The sequence below is a fragment of the Corapipo altera genome, unplaced genomic scaffold (assembly GCF_003945725.1).
Source record: "Corapipo altera isolate COAL_440 unplaced genomic scaffold, ASM394572v1 61553, whole genome shotgun sequence".
NCBI lineage: Eukaryota > Metazoa > Chordata > Aves > Passeriformes > Pipridae > Corapipo > Corapipo altera.
In genome coordinates this window covers 6,825,864-6,840,729 of record NW_020884918.1, presented here as the reverse complement: position 1 = coordinate 6,840,729, position 14,866 = coordinate 6,825,864, and the positions used below count along the sequence as shown (strand labels likewise).

At 45.8% G+C, this 14,866-nt stretch overlaps 1 protein-coding gene across 5 annotated transcripts in view; it reads left to right on the top strand.

The window, feature by feature from the left end:
* The window catches only part of MYO5B (myosin VB), a 146,163-nt gene that overhangs the window by 58,690 nt on the left and 72,607 nt on the right, over positions 1 to 14,866 (top strand). For all 5 annotated transcript variants that reach the window (XR_003529766.1, XM_027656049.1, XM_027656047.1 and 2 more), the window contains exons 9-12: positions 409 to 518; positions 2,094 to 2,359; positions 7,104 to 7,185; positions 8,727 to 8,867. Coding sequence is in view for 4 of the 5 variants with exons in the window: in XM_027656049.1 (XP_027511850.1) it covers positions 409 to 518; positions 2,094 to 2,359; positions 7,104 to 7,185; positions 8,727 to 8,867 (599 nt within the window). In the remaining variant the exon portion in view is untranslated. The remainder of the gene's footprint in view (positions 1 to 408; positions 519 to 2,093; positions 2,360 to 7,103; positions 7,186 to 8,726; positions 8,868 to 14,866) is intronic.

Below are 14,866 nucleotides of genomic sequence, written 5' to 3'. Positions count from 1 at the left end.
TGCCTTGCTGTATCCAGCTGTAGCACCAGTGTGGAGGCATTTGTGCATCATGTGCAGGCCTTTAATTTTCTCTTCTGTTTGTGGGACACTGGCAATATGTTGTAATTTCTGTGCTTCAGTTGTCAGCCGACTACGATCACGCAAAACAAACCCTTGTTCTGTAAAAGCCACAGAGCTCTTACAGCTCTGACCCTGTTTGATCATAATGGAACAGCATCCTTGGTTTTGTGTGTGTTAAGCCCATCTGTGTTAAAATAGAGTGTTTACGGTGTGTTGATTGGAAGAAGTCTCATAATTCTGAAAACCAGCAGCCTGGGAAGGAAATCAAACACCTTGAGCATCTTCAAATAAACTGAAAATTGCTGTTTGTTTTCTGGTGTGACAATCAGCTATCAATTGTTCACGCAGGAGTGAAGGAGTCTCATCAGATGACCATTTTTAGGATAATTGCGGCCATTCTGCACCTTGGGAACTTGGAAATCCAAGTGGAACGAGGAAGTGAAGCCTGTAGTCTGTCGGTAGGTCACCAGCTGGAGTGGGGCATGTGGGGAGTTTGCTATGCTCATAAATCAGGACATGTGGGATGTGTTGAGCTTCACAGCAGTATGCTTTAGTGGAAAGCCCTTTTCCTCCTGATTTTCTTTGCCTTTTTTTTTGGAAACACATTATAATTTCCTAGTTGCTTTGTTTTTTCCTTGGAGATAGTGCATTGCTCCTCCTTTCTGGCCAGCCTGTAGGCAAGATAAATCAGATTATCACCTTACATCTCAACACATCTTTAACTCTTTCTGCTTCCTTAGAACACCTAGTGCACAGTGTTGGGGAACGGTGACTCCACCAGCAGAAGGTGTGATGCTCTAAAACCACTTTCCTGCAGGCAAAGCCATGGAGCTGCTGCTTGTGATGCAGCCAATCCAGCATCCAAAGGAGCACTGCACAGTTAATTAGCAAGAGTAAATAATACAAAACATGCCTTAGCGGCGATTTTTCTGTTTCTGTTTGTTCAGAGGTAGGGGGGAAAAAAAGCAATTATTTGGAAAGGACTATCCTGTAAATTATCATTGCATCTCAGGCTGGATAGTTTGTTCCTAGTTGAAGTATTAAAATGGGTTCTGCACACAGTTTTAGCGTTACCCTTGAGATACCTTGGTGCTCGATGCATTAGGTGCTGGGGTAATTTACTTCATATTTGGCAACGTGGATATGTTGAAAGAGGTCTGCTTTGACAATGTTGAGTTCTGCTAATGAAGTTCATATTGTTTAATTACCTTCAGATATAACTGCAAGGCGTTAAATCAATTCTGTTATGCCTTTGAATCTGTAGTCAAAAAGGTGTGATAGCAATAAAACATTCTAGAATTCTCGTAAAGTGCACTTTTATTCTCCATCCCCAAACCCATTCAACATTTGTACGTGCACATATCTAACTGGAAACAATTTACTGCCTTTACATATATATTATTACATGGAAAAAAAGGAAATTGTTTTCTCCTTGTCCAAAAGGCAGTGCCCACTATCTTAGCACAACGGGGACTCAGAACTGCCTTGCCTTAGTTTGATGGGGGTGGGAGAAATACATTGCACTAGGGAAAATGAAGTTCACATGTAATTTCACTAGTTGTTCAAAGCCCAGACCCTTCTTGTAACGCACAATTTATAACTTTATTATTCAAAATGGAGTTAGTTTGTAAAAGGTGTCATGGCAAAGCCTAAGCTTTAGTTTAAGAGCTTAATCCAGGTTGCTCTGAAGGAGCGTGTAGTTGCAGCTCAAGGAGTAGTAAAGTGGAGGATGCTCTGTCCTCTGGAAATCTGCTCTTAGTGAAAACTGAGACCTCAAGGACAACCAGAGCCGAGCCGAGCTGTGGTGCCACTGTTTGGAGCTCTGTGTGAGCTGTTCCACGCATGTCCGTGGAGACTGGCACAACTGGATGAGTGTCACTGCTTCTCCATTCCTGCCAACCACAGGGGGACACAGTCTCTCCCTAGATGGTTATGGAACACCGCTAATTCCTTGCAAAGGTCTTGGGGGTTAAAGCTCCAGTTTGGGGTGTCACCAGCCTCTGCTGACTTTGCTTCTCATCCCCCTCTCCCAGAGCGAGGACGAGCACTTGAAGAACTTCTGTGGCTTGCTGGGCGTGGAGCTCAGCCAGATGCAGCACTGGCTTTGCAACCGCAAGCTCGTCACCACGGCTGAGACCTACGTCAAGAACATGTCCCTGCACCAGGTGGTGAATGCCAGGAACGCCCTGGCCAAGCACATCTACGCCCAGCTCTTCAACTGGATCGTGCAGCACATCAACAAGGCTCTGCACACCACTGTCAAGCAGCACTCCTTCATCGGCGTGCTCGATATCTATGGGTAGGCATGGTTTCTGCTTTTTAGGGCAGTTTAATTTGCCCTTGTTTTGGCCTTTATAATTTGTAATTTGCCCTTTGTAATTTGCCTTGCCCATCGTAATTTGCCTTGCCCTTCTTCCAAGGCACTCTTGGCCTCGACTTATGGCACCGTCATGTGTGGTTTGCAGTTTGGATCCTCCCTTAGATTGTCCAATCTGACCCCAGAACAGTTCTGGGATTTACCTCCCGTGCTGTTCCCATTTGGGATTTCTGTCTCATGTGCATCGAGCTCAGGATGAGCTCGTGGTAAAGGTGCCAATGTGGAGACCAAAGACTGCACTTGGCTCTGCCTGAGGTTGCTCTGAGATTTGAGGAAAGTACTTTGCTTTTTCAGCTGTGAAACCGCTGTTGCAGGGCCCTTGTGCCAGTGAGAGCTTTTGGAGGATTTTGTGAACCTGTGGCATAAGGGCCATAAGGTGCAAAAAGCTCTTACAAGGCTTGCAGCCTCAGGGGCAGTGAGCTTCTTCAAATTTGGGCTGGGTACCAGGCACTGCCTGGTCTGTCCTCCTGGCACTTGAGTGCTGGTAGATGAGGGATGTGAGAATTGTTTGCGAAGAGTTCATTTTAGCTGAAGTGCTGCAAAGTAGGAGAAGGTGGAGGAGAAAAAAGGGATTCTGTCATTTATGGTGTGGAAAAGGAAAGAGATCTTGTGGGTTTGGATTTTACCCTCCACTCTTTCAACACTGTCCTTTTTCTGTCTCTCTGGGGAGCAAGGACAAGGGGAGAAGTCCAAGGCTTCCCAGAGAGGTAGCGGCTGCCCCATCCCTGGAAGTGTCCAAGGCCAGGTTGGAGGGGGCTTGGAGCAACCTGGGAGAGGGGAAGGTGTCCCTGCCTATGGCAGGGGGGCTGGACTAGATGACCTTCAAAGAACCCTTTCAACCCAAATCATTTGATGGTTCTGTGGTTCTAAATGGGACAGCAGTGGCCTGCTGTGTTGCCTTAATATATTAAAATGCCAAGTTGTTCCTGTTTTGGAGGGGGAGGTGGAATGCATAAGTTGTAGCTGCTCCAGGAACCAGTCCCTAAGCCAGTGCAGTCGCTGTGCTTGCTCAGTCCCAAATCTCCTCTCATACAGGCTCCTCGCAAGGTCTGTCAGATCTAAATGAACCTGGAGCTCAGAATGAAACCCTGCCAAAGCAGTGCTGGGTCAGAACAAAAAGGCAGAAAGCTTTTATGGCTGTAATACCTAGACAATTGCCAGAGTTGGATCTTGTGTATAAACCCTTCCATGAGGTTTCTACAGCTACTGGTGTTTGGGATGTTGATTTTCACATCTGCTGGACAAACACAGAAGCAGAAAGGAAGCTAGAAAGTGCTGGAGCATCAGTTCAGCCCACTCTGCTCATCTCCATCAGCAACTGCTGCCATATGGCAAGGCTTACAGGAACACTTCTATCAAGAATGATAAGAATACTGTTCTGTTTGTTTGGGGATTTCAGTGGGATAGCTTGAGATGGTGAGGCGGCCCTTACAGGTTTGCAGATTTCTGGGCTCTCCTCAGTAGGTAGCACAGGACCTGGAAGATCTTAACTAAATGGGAATGGCACAGTCTTATTCAAAGACTGTATGAGGTAGAGAAGCTGTTTCCCATAAGTGTCTCCACAGATGAAAATTTCTGCAGGCTGGGATGTGATAAATAAAGCTCTGACATGGAGCCATGTGGGCGGTAGTGGGTCAATACAGAAAATTGGATGCCTGAGTTAGGAAATCAGGCTTTCAGAAATCTGAATGAAAAGAGACTTGAGGATAATGCTCATGAAAGATTAAGCTGGGCTTGAAAACCTGTTAGTGTGGAAGAAAAACCTCCTTTAGCTGCAGGTCTGTGCATCACATCCAGCGCGTGGGCAAACTGATGCTTTTACAGCACTGCTGTCACCATGGGGTGCAGCAGGGTTTTTTCCCACAAGGATCTGCAGGTCCTGTTGAAAGAGGCAGATTTGCAAGGGAAGGATGTCTGTGTTCTGCCTGTAGTGCTTGTGAGAATCTGGTGTCCTAAAAATCCCTTTTGGAAATGGTTGTTGCTGTCTAAATGCTGAGCAATTAACAATGCAGGGAATTTGGGTAATGATAACCTGACTCTGCAGTCCTTAAAAGCAGTTTGGTTCCCCAAACTTGGGGTTTTAGGGAGTTTTAATGCATTTTACCAAATAGTAGAAGTTTTTTTCCAAATGTCTGTTGTTTTTTCTTTTCCTCTGGGAGAGGGATTGAGCCCTGAGAGAAGATGCAGAGGCTGTAGCATTTGTCTCCTAATTTTCTAATGCTCAACTTTGCACCCCTAATTCTCTGTTAACGTTGAGGTGACAGGGTGCAACATTGAAAACCTTCCTGTATTAATTGGAAGCACGTTATTTGCCATAGCAGCAGTACTGCAGTCTGTCTGAGTAGTGGGTTCACGTGGCATTCCTGGACTTGGCAGGGGTGGCTTGTTTTTGCCATGTGAAGGGAAGGGAAGTGTGAACACCCAGGTGGCCAGCTGTATGCTGGACTTATTTATGAACTTTAAATATTTTAGTATACACCCTGGTGCTACAGCAGATTTAGGAGGTACAAGTCATACAGCCGAATAGCAAGCAGTAGAAAAACCAAAATACAGTGTTTGCCCCCTGAAGTCTACTGCCTCCAAGCTGGATGTGCCTCCTGGGGAGTCACAGGGATGGGCTGGAGCGGTGAATATGCTTATTTTTTGCACCAAGATCTAGTGCACTAAAATGAATAGAAACCAAAAAGGCTCTGGTTTGCTTTTCGTGTTAGGATATTGCCTTGGTGCAGTCACTCTGAGCAGGTGGAACCTCCTGGCCAGCACACATGTAGAGCTGGTGACTGATCTGCTCTGTCAATCAGCAAATTGAGCTGGTAGAGTCCCTTAATAAGCAGTTTAGTGAGATCTCCCTTGGAGCTGATGTTGTACAGCTGCTCTGCCCCTGGCTGGCACTCACTGAGAAGGTTCATAAACCTCATCTGGTGTCTCTGAAGTGGATATAAAGTTTCTACTCCGATTTCTTTTCCTCTTGCAGTCCCGCTTTTGTTGTGTTTTTCTACCCAGCTCACCATCCCTCTTCATCTATGTTTTAATTAAATCTTTCTTGCCCTGTTGCTATGATCATGAACGTGCAGGAGTTGTGTTTCCAAGAAACCTTGGGCAAGTCACATCCCTTTAGCTGCAAGAGCTGGAGGTACCGACCCGCTCGGCACGATGGCTGTGCAACCAAGATCAAACACAGTGGGAGCTCTTCAAGGACATGCTCATCACTGAGGCTCAGGCCACGTGTTTAATATAAATATTTGTTGTCCCAGAGACCAGATTTCATTGTGTTAAAGACTGTAAGGAAAAGGATTGAGCATTCTCTGGCAATACCAGCCCTGGAATGCCAGCAGAGGGGAAGCGGTCCCAGGTTTCCTCAAGGGCTGTGGGACTGATAAAAGCACAAAAGCAGCTCGTTCCTCCCATTCTCATTTCTCTTTTGCCTTTTTGCATTGTATTTCCCCAAAATCTCAAGCATTTTATGTGGTGAGGGTACCTGGTAATATCTGGGGAATAACTGCATGACCTGGGTAACATAAAGGTAGTCCTCAGAAAGCAGCAGAAATACTGATTATTTTGGGGAGGGGTGATGGGAAAAAAAAGGGCTTCATTTATTTAGTGATTTAAGATTGTTCTGCCAGCTCCTACAGTGCCTATTACCCGAACAGTTATTTAGCTGTGTATTTATCCTTGCAGCAGCTTACTCATTAAACACAGGGAGCCTTCCCACTTCTCCCCTTATTTTAATCCTTACAGTCACGTGTCGAAGATTTCCTTCCCTCCTCCCCCTTCCAACTGTGCCTTAAAAATAGAAATAAATAAAAAATAATTCCCTGTGTAGTTGAAAAGGTCTTCTTTGGTTTTTTTAAGAGCAGGCCTGGCTCCCTGTGCCTGTCCCTGGATGTCATGTGCTTCAGCCGCAGGGGCTCTGCTGGCTCTCTGCTGCTTACCTGTAGTTCACGTTACTAAAACTGCATATTTTTTTCCCTTCTAATTGTGACTAGGAAGCCAGTTTTGAGCTTGGTTTGGAGTCAATCTGTGGAAAGGTGGGATAATGATATGGTGAGGGGAGCTTTGGAAGCTGGTGAAGACAGGGACCAGTGAGTCCAGCTCCAAACTTCCTCTAAGGAACATGGAATTGGAGCTGAAATCATCGTTTTCCCCCTCTGCCTTCCAGAAGTTGCTTGCTCACGTGTGCCCAGGTTTTGTGCTAACAGGGATGCAGTACAGAAGCTATAATTACAAATTCAATTCCTTCTTTTTCTGCTCTCTTGAATTCCATTAAAAATAGCTCCTTGGGTCTTTTAGGACAGCGGTTCCTGTTTCTTCATCGCCTTTGCAGTGAATATATTTGGACTTAATATTTCATAATATTTTTCCCCAAGAGAGGCTGTTACATTTCTTGTCTCAGACAGCGCTTCTGCCTGATGGGCAGGAAGCTGCAGTTGTGCCAAGTATCTCATTCGTGCATAGCAGGAGAGACCTCTTGAATCCCTTGAGTTGTGCCAAGGAGAGAGAGATGTTTTGAGGAATAAAGTGTAGATCTGGGATAGAAGGAATGCAAGGAGACAGCTGAATACCTGGCGTTCCCCATCACACAGATGACACCGTTGCTGGGTGGGGGGGGGAAAGTAGATTTTGAGACAAAGCAACATTTAATGCTGATTTATTCATTGCTTTGCAGGTTTGAAACTTTTGAAGTGAATAGCTTTGAACAGTTCTGTATCAACTACGCCAACGAAAAGCTCCAGCAGCAGTTCAACTTGGTAAGGTCAGCTTGGAAATGTTCCACAGAACTTAGCAGAAAATGTAACAAGGCAAGATTGTTGTATGTCTGGCTTCTGTTTAATGGCATTCACCTGCAGTGTGGACAGATCGTGTGGCCAGTATGAATGCAGTCCCAGGGATACCTCTCTCCCAAGCATTGCACTGAAATGGCACTTAATATTCCCATCAGGTTGAAAAATGTTGCTCTGTTGATATATAAGCTTGATACTAGAAATAGTTTTTATGTTTTATGCAAAGGTTCACTAGGGTTTTGAGTAAGCATATAATTTGCCTTTTTCTTGGTGTAGTTTCAGTCCTAAAGCAAAATCTGGATCGTCTTGTGCCAGGTCCTGATTTCCAGTGTAAGTTAAAGTATGGGTGTGGAAACCTGCCCATTAAGTGTGGCTTAAACCTGTGAAATGAAAACTCTGTATTAAATAGCGGGATTGGGCACACTCCCCGCTTTTCACTTGGACATGCCTCACAAAACCCAGAGATTTTCCTATTTTATTAGAAACAAGTGCTTGCCTGCACTGGAAATGAAACCAGTGAGGGGGTTGTCTTCTGCTTTGGTTGTGAGCAGGGGAGAAATTACTATCAGTTTCAAGTTGCAAGGGAAAACTTGTTAAATTTGAGCAGCTAAGTACTGCAGATTAGTTTGGCCCTTTGAAACCATATCATATGCATGGCCATGAACATTTGCAGTCTATCTAAGGCATCAGATAGATCACTGCTGCTAAAAATGAAAAGTAAATTATGGATTGTATTTGAACTATTCATATCTTACTTGGTATGTCTAACTATCACTTCTGAAGCTTATAAATCCAAACTCCGAGATGACATGTTTGAAGAGATTTTAAAGAGCTATCTTTGAGGGGAAAAAAGTGCATTTGAAAAATCATTTTTAATATGCTTTAGAGTATCTCAGAAATAGCCAGAGACAATTTATCTGCTTGGGCAGAGTTCTGAGATACGTAAGCCACACAGAGGCTTTTTTTTTTTTTTTTAATCACACATTTTTTTGAATAAGAGGCTGCAATAGAAGTGTCCCTGATTTGGTCAGATGCTGCTGCTGATATCCCTTCTAGGATGATGGGTGCTCTTTTGTGAAGCAGATGGGGGGACGTGCTCTTAGCTCTGGCTGAGCTCCTGCTACAGGTCACTGCTTTAATCAGCAATAAAGGAGAGGGGGATTTTTGTCAGCCCAAAAGATATATGTGTCATTGCCACTTCAATATATGGCTTCCACCTCAATGCAGTGACAGCTTCAGTCATTTTCTAGTGAAAGTCATTTAAAGCCTTATTTTCCCCTGCCCCGTGGCAGGGAGTGGTTTCTGAGTGTAATGCTTTCATTTTCCTTGCCAGAAGCTAAATTGTGTAGATGGCAGAGCCTGCATAGGCTGAATGTGAGGGCACCTAAAGCCTCTATGGCTTCTGGATGTTCTCATGGAATACTGCACTCCAGTGGGGACAGGGGGGTGGATGTGGAAGGGGCTGGCTGGGGTCACAGCCAGTAACTCTGCTGTTCTTCCACTCTCAGCACGTGTTTAAACTGGAACAAGAAGAGTACATGAAGGAGGGAATCCCTTGGACTCTCATAGATTTCTACGATAACCAGCCCTGCATAGACCTTATAGAGGCCAAACTTGGGATCCTGGACCTGCTGGATGAAGAGTGCAAGGTAAAAAGTGTTTTTCTAAAAGGTTGAATAATAGGCTTTAACCTGAGGCATCTTGCAAGAGGGTAAAAACCTCCTTCATGTGTGTTGCTGGGGTGCCTGTGGCAAGGGTAGGCTGTTGGCATTTGGTTTGCTTTATAACACTTAGAGCATCCTTGGCAGGTGTTTGCTACCAGCCTGGTACCTGATCTCACCATGTGCTGCCAGTGCTGATGTTTCTGGCCTGGCTGTACTTAGGAATAGCCATTGCTCCAGACTTGATTGCTTTGGTGTTATCCAGGAGCTGGAGTTTCTCCCTGTCTCAAGCCTTATTTTGTCTCAAGGGAAATCTGAGTCCTCTTGCAGTAGCTATTTGGGGTGAAGCTGATTGCATTCAGTGCACAGACTTCAGAGACTTGCAGTGTTGGAGAGCAGTTTGCTCTCTTTTGCACTCTCTCTCTCTGTCTCTCATACTGGCCAGCACTAAATCTTGTTTAGAAGTTAAGGAAGGCCAGAATGGCAAACCTGCATGAGAATCCATAAGAAAGGTTGGACTTCTTATTCACTCCTTGTTCAGTCATGAGTTACCAAATACACCTGGGAACAAGAAACGTCAGATGGGAGATTTTCTTGAGAAGCTGGGATGCCTGTTTTGTAAGGGGGTGGGAACAGCCTTCTTACTGGATGTACCTGCCCTGAGGAGCCTCAGACTGGTTTTGCTATGGTGTGATCCAGCAAATTGTCCTTTGGGAGGAGTTTCCATTGAGACTTGGATATATTCTGTGACTGGAAATGTCGTACTGGTTGTGGAAGATCTTTGAGCATTTTTGAACAAAGGCAGGGAGGGATGAGACAAAGGGTGGTGAGAGAGCTGAAGTAGGGAAGGGGCCCTGGCCAGCATAGCCAAGGTGATAAGGACACAAGAAATTCCTGTTGGCTCTGTAGGATCCATGAGTAGAGGACAGATCTGGTGGCCCGAGAACAGGAAAGTCATGTTGCATCAGAAAGAAAGGTTTTGGATCCATTATTTAGGCTAATGTCCCTGCTGGGATGGATTTAAGGAGGCGTATGACCTGTCCTTGTCTGGGAAGAGGGTGACCTGTCAAGTGTTTGCCTTCCCAGGCACGATGGGGCTGTCCCAGCCTGCACACCCCCAGCTCAGCTGGGGTACAGACACTCCATCTGTCTCCTTGTGATGAGCCAGAGCTGGGACTTTGACTTTTCAAATCTTCTCTCAGGAATACTCCTTAAAAATGAGAACAAATTAAACTTAATTTGATGTCCTTAAAAATAGCATCTCAGCCAGTGCCGGCTCAGAAGGAAGTCAGAGTGTTTGCTTGATATTCAGTACCATTTCTTCTGATGTCTGTGCTATTAGGCCTGTTAAATTTTTCAGTCTCAAACTGTCTCCTGGATAACTTTGAGGACCTTAAATGAAATTACCCTTGTGTCTTGTTGGAAGTAACACCCTAGGCTCCTCTCTGGGGCATGTGGCACTGGTTGCTGCTGGTGACATTGCATTAGACAGAGCAACTCCCATGCACCACTACTAATGTGGGCAACTTTGCTGCAGATCTGCCTGGTGCTACTTTTTTTGTCTGTGTTTATTTTTTTACCAAAAAAAAAAAAAAAAAAAAGAATCACGAGATCTATTCCCCCCCACATAAAATGTCAATTCTCTGGTTATTTACCTGTCAGTGGGGGATGCTGTCATTAGTCAGAGGCCCTTATTATAGACCCTGTAATCACCTCTTTTGTAATAACATGTACGTGTTCTTCAGTTTTATGAAAATTTCAGCAAAACCTGTCAACTGAAAGCACCAGTTTATGGATGAAAACCTTTACCCCCACAGAAGTGTTTCACCTCTCAGGGTGGGACCACAATAGGGTAATTGCACATCACCTCGTTAGGACACACGGTGGTGGATAAATGTACTCTGGGACTTGAAAGGGCATCGAGGGGGTCCTGGCTACATAATGACTCACCAGCACAAATGCAGAGGGTTTGTCACTAATGTTCTTGTTTCACAGTATGGATTTTTTTTTTTTTCAATCTTTAGTGTGTGGATGGGGAGGAGGTGGCTGGGAACGTGCTGAAGCAGTTCAGCTAGTGAAGGTCATATGAGAGTCTTGTCCCTGTTTAGAGAAAAATTGAAACAGGAATCAGCAATGAAAGAGAGGACTCTTGAACTGAGATTGGAGTGTTAAGGACTAAACCTGTCTCGTGAAAGCAAATGAGAAAACCCTTAGTTCTTAAAAAAGATTTTAAGATATAGAATCATAGAATGGTTTGAGTTGGAAGGGACCTTAGAGCTCATCCAGTTCTAACCCCCCTGCCATGGGCAGGGACATCTTCCACTAGCCCAGGTTGCTCCAAGCCCCATCCAACCTTGCCTTGGACACTTCCAGGGCTGGGGGAGCCACAGCTTCTCAGGGCAACCTGTGCCAGGGCCTCACAGGGAAGGCTTTCTTCCCAGTATCCCATCTGACCCTGCCCTCTGGCAGTGTGGAGCCATTCCCCCTTGTTCTGTCACTTCATGCCTTTGTGAAAAATCCCTCTCCGGGAGGGAGATATTTATGTTTTGGGTTTTTTTTTAAGCAGATTTGAAATCTTAGGATTTGGAAGCTGTTGTAGAATTGTTAAGGTTGGAGGTGGCTTCTGGAGCTCATTTGGTCCTACCTCCAGTTACACACTTAGTCTGCCCAGGAATCCTTATAATCTCCATGGACTGTGACCTGTCTCCTCTACTAAGTGACAGTGCAGTTCTTGAAGTGCCTTTTCCCTGTTTCCTGCATTGGACTCTCATCTCCCTGGAGCTTTTGGAACCTCTTAGTTTTGCTTTGGCCTAAAAAAGTGTCAGAGGAACAGCAAGAGTTCATGTCCCATGCACCGTGATGTTGAAGCGCTCAAGCACAGACTGATGACCCTGAAGAGATGGGAAAGGGTAGAAGGGCATCCAGGAGAACCTCCCTGTGGAGAGATGTGAAGTGTGCATGGAGTCACCGGGGGACAAAGTGAGGTGGTGGGAAATAATTTGGGATGAGAGCAAAGTCCTCGAGGGGAGCAAGGACATGAACGTAGAGCCTGTCAGAAGAAATGCGCATGAAGGAGGGAGTCTGTGTTCTGAAAATCCAGCTGTGAGAGGGTTGCTTGGATGTCTGGAATGCATTTAGGTTGTGGTTGCACTGGTTGTGAAGGAAATTACCTTGGTGGAGGGGGCAACACACTTCTTGGGAAGACTTCAAAGGTTTCGAGGTTTGAGGGGATGTGTGAAGAGTGACTTTCACTCTCTGGAGAGGTGCAGCCAGCTGGGGTTGGTTTTTCAAGAGACCTTAATTACCCTCAGAGGAAATGGAAAACTCACTGAGAAATGCAGTGAAGTCTGAGTCAAAGCTGGATGAACTGTCCTGCTTTTCGGGCTGAAACTGCTTGCCCTGTGGGAGTGCTGCTTGTCTTCCATATGCTTCCCAAGTGCCTTGGACATGGCTTTCAGGGACATGAGGTGATTCTTGGGTGGTCTTGGGCAGGGCCAGGAGTTGGAGTTGATGATCCTTGTGGGTCCATTCCAGCTGAGAACATTCTGTGATTCTGGGATTTGGGAGTACAGTTAGAGATTGCTCTGGATGCCCAAGTTTCTCTGTAAGGTGTCCTGCAGCCTCACTGCTTTCATGCTTTTGCCTGTGCTGTTGGGAGAGTAGTGAGAATGAAAAAGTTAATGAAAAAAACCGCTGTCCGTTAGCACGGAATGCATCGAAAAGGGTTCTGTCAAGAACAGGCTGGTTGGAAGGGTTCATGTGTCAACTGCAGAACGAGATTTTGCAGAAAAATTGTCCAAGATTTGTTAGGGATCTTGGTGAAATCCTTTCTGCTGAGGAGCAGCCTGACCCCGAGGCTGCCGAAGGGGGATGTTTCTCACCAAACCCACAGACTCCCTCACGTTCTTGAGCTCTTTTGTGGCTCCGTTTTGTGTTTTATGGCACGTTGCCATTGTGTTATGCTATTAATGTGCCAAATGCATTTTCTAGTGTTGTTCAAAAGATGCTCTTTAACCTTTCCTGTGTCCTTCTGTCAAGTGCCAGAAACACTGAAGTCTGTTTCTGGCTGACTGGTTTTCAATCCCGCTTGTCTCCACGCGTCGCTGTGAACTTGGGTATCTGAGCAAATGTGTTTTCCTTGTCTGGACTCGTTAGTTTTTTGAGCATCAGAAATGAGCACATCGCCTTCCTGTGCTGCCCTGTCCTGTCCAGGGGGATTTCTGCTCCACGAGCAGAGGTTGGACCTCTGGGCTTTCCTTTTGGGCGGGCCGCCCGATCCGATGGCAGAACAACCTCCTCCATGTCATGCTGTCAGCTTTGATGACTTTAAAGTCAGGCACATCACTTGCACTGGAACGTGGCTCTGGAGTGCAGAGGAAGCCCAGGCTCTTTTCAGGCTTTAACTTGTACTGGAGCCAAGGACGAAAGAAATAATACGTAAATGGCTTTCAGGGGGTTCACTTTTAGATCATTAGGTTTGAGCTGTAGAATCCCAGAATGGCTGGGGTTGGAAGGGACCTTAAAGACCACCTCTTTCCAACCCCCTGCCATGGAGGGGCATGGCCTCCCACTATCCCAGGTTGCTTCAAGCCCCATCCAGCATGGCCTTGAACACTCCCAGCGATGGGGCAGCCACAGCTTCTCTGCCCTGTGCCAGGGCCTCACCACCCCCACATCCAACAATTCCTTCCCAATATCCCATCTAAATCTACCCTCCTTCAGGTTAAAGCCAATGACCTTTGTTATTTTTATCCATTTAACTGTCCTCCTGTTGGAGGTGACAGTGGAAGGAATCTCAGCCTTTAGTCCAGGCAGCTCCTGGCAGCTCCTCAGCTGGCTGGTGATCTTGGTGGGTTCTTGATCCCAGGGTGCAAAATGGGCAGACTTGCGCCTGTGGGGTGACCCTGGCCATGCTGGGTGGGTTTGATTTCGGTTGCAGTAGCTCCTGACAGCTCAGAGGACAGCGTATGGAGGGATTAAATTGTCCCACCCATTTTGTGAGGAGTGACAGAGGCACGACAAGGAGGACGAGCAGAAGCGCTGACCTCGTGCGTTATTCCTGGTGTAAGTTTTACCTTGTTTAAAGATTCCATGCAGAACTTGCAAGGCAGTCGCTTTTCGTCTTCCCCAGCCCCTAAAAAAAGAGATGAGATAGTCTCTAAATAACTTTCTCCGTGGCTCTAAAGGCCTTAAACTGCCAAGCTAATACCAAAAGCTGTTATAATAGTGCAGATAATGGCCCCGTTAGTTTTTATCTCTGGAACTTGGTCCCAGTCAGGTGCTCCTCGGGCAGCTAAAAATACTCTGGCTGCAGGACAGTGAGCAGGGTATGGCAAAACCCTCTTTCTGGGAGGCAGGAGCGAGGCCTTTGAAGTTCAGCTCTGAGATAAGCAGGTTTTTCAGCAAAGTGGATGGCCTAGAAGAGAGCTGGTGCAGGGTAAATCTGCTCTCTGCAGCATCCCACGGCTCAGGTGCTCCTGCTCTGCACCTGTGGCTTAGTCCTGAGCAGGAGGCACCTAATGATAGCTCCAGAAAGAATGTCTTTTACATATAAATATTAAATATAACTGATGAAAAGAAACCCATCTGCATTTATATAACCCTGTAGTCTAAACATGCAAGTCTATCTTGCGTAAATAAAACATGTATATAATTGCATAACTAAGTGCCTTTTTAATATTTATATGTGCTCTCTGTTATTTCTACGCGTGTCCATAATTGGCTACACTTAAAACCTGTGAAATATAAATAAATCTGGGGTAGCATGGCGTGCATGAGTGGCTGCTGCATTTAATTCACCCCCCCCTTACTGGGGATAGGCAGGAGATGCTTATCCCAGTGTCCAGAGCCTTTCTGGTGTGTTTTGGTTTGCTGCTATGAAATCAAAGGCTGCTTCAGAGCAGTGCTGAGAAGTATTCCTCAACTGTCTTGAGGTTTCCTTCTCACTGTTTGCTGCCCTTATTTCCTCTGTCATTTTTCATATAAAG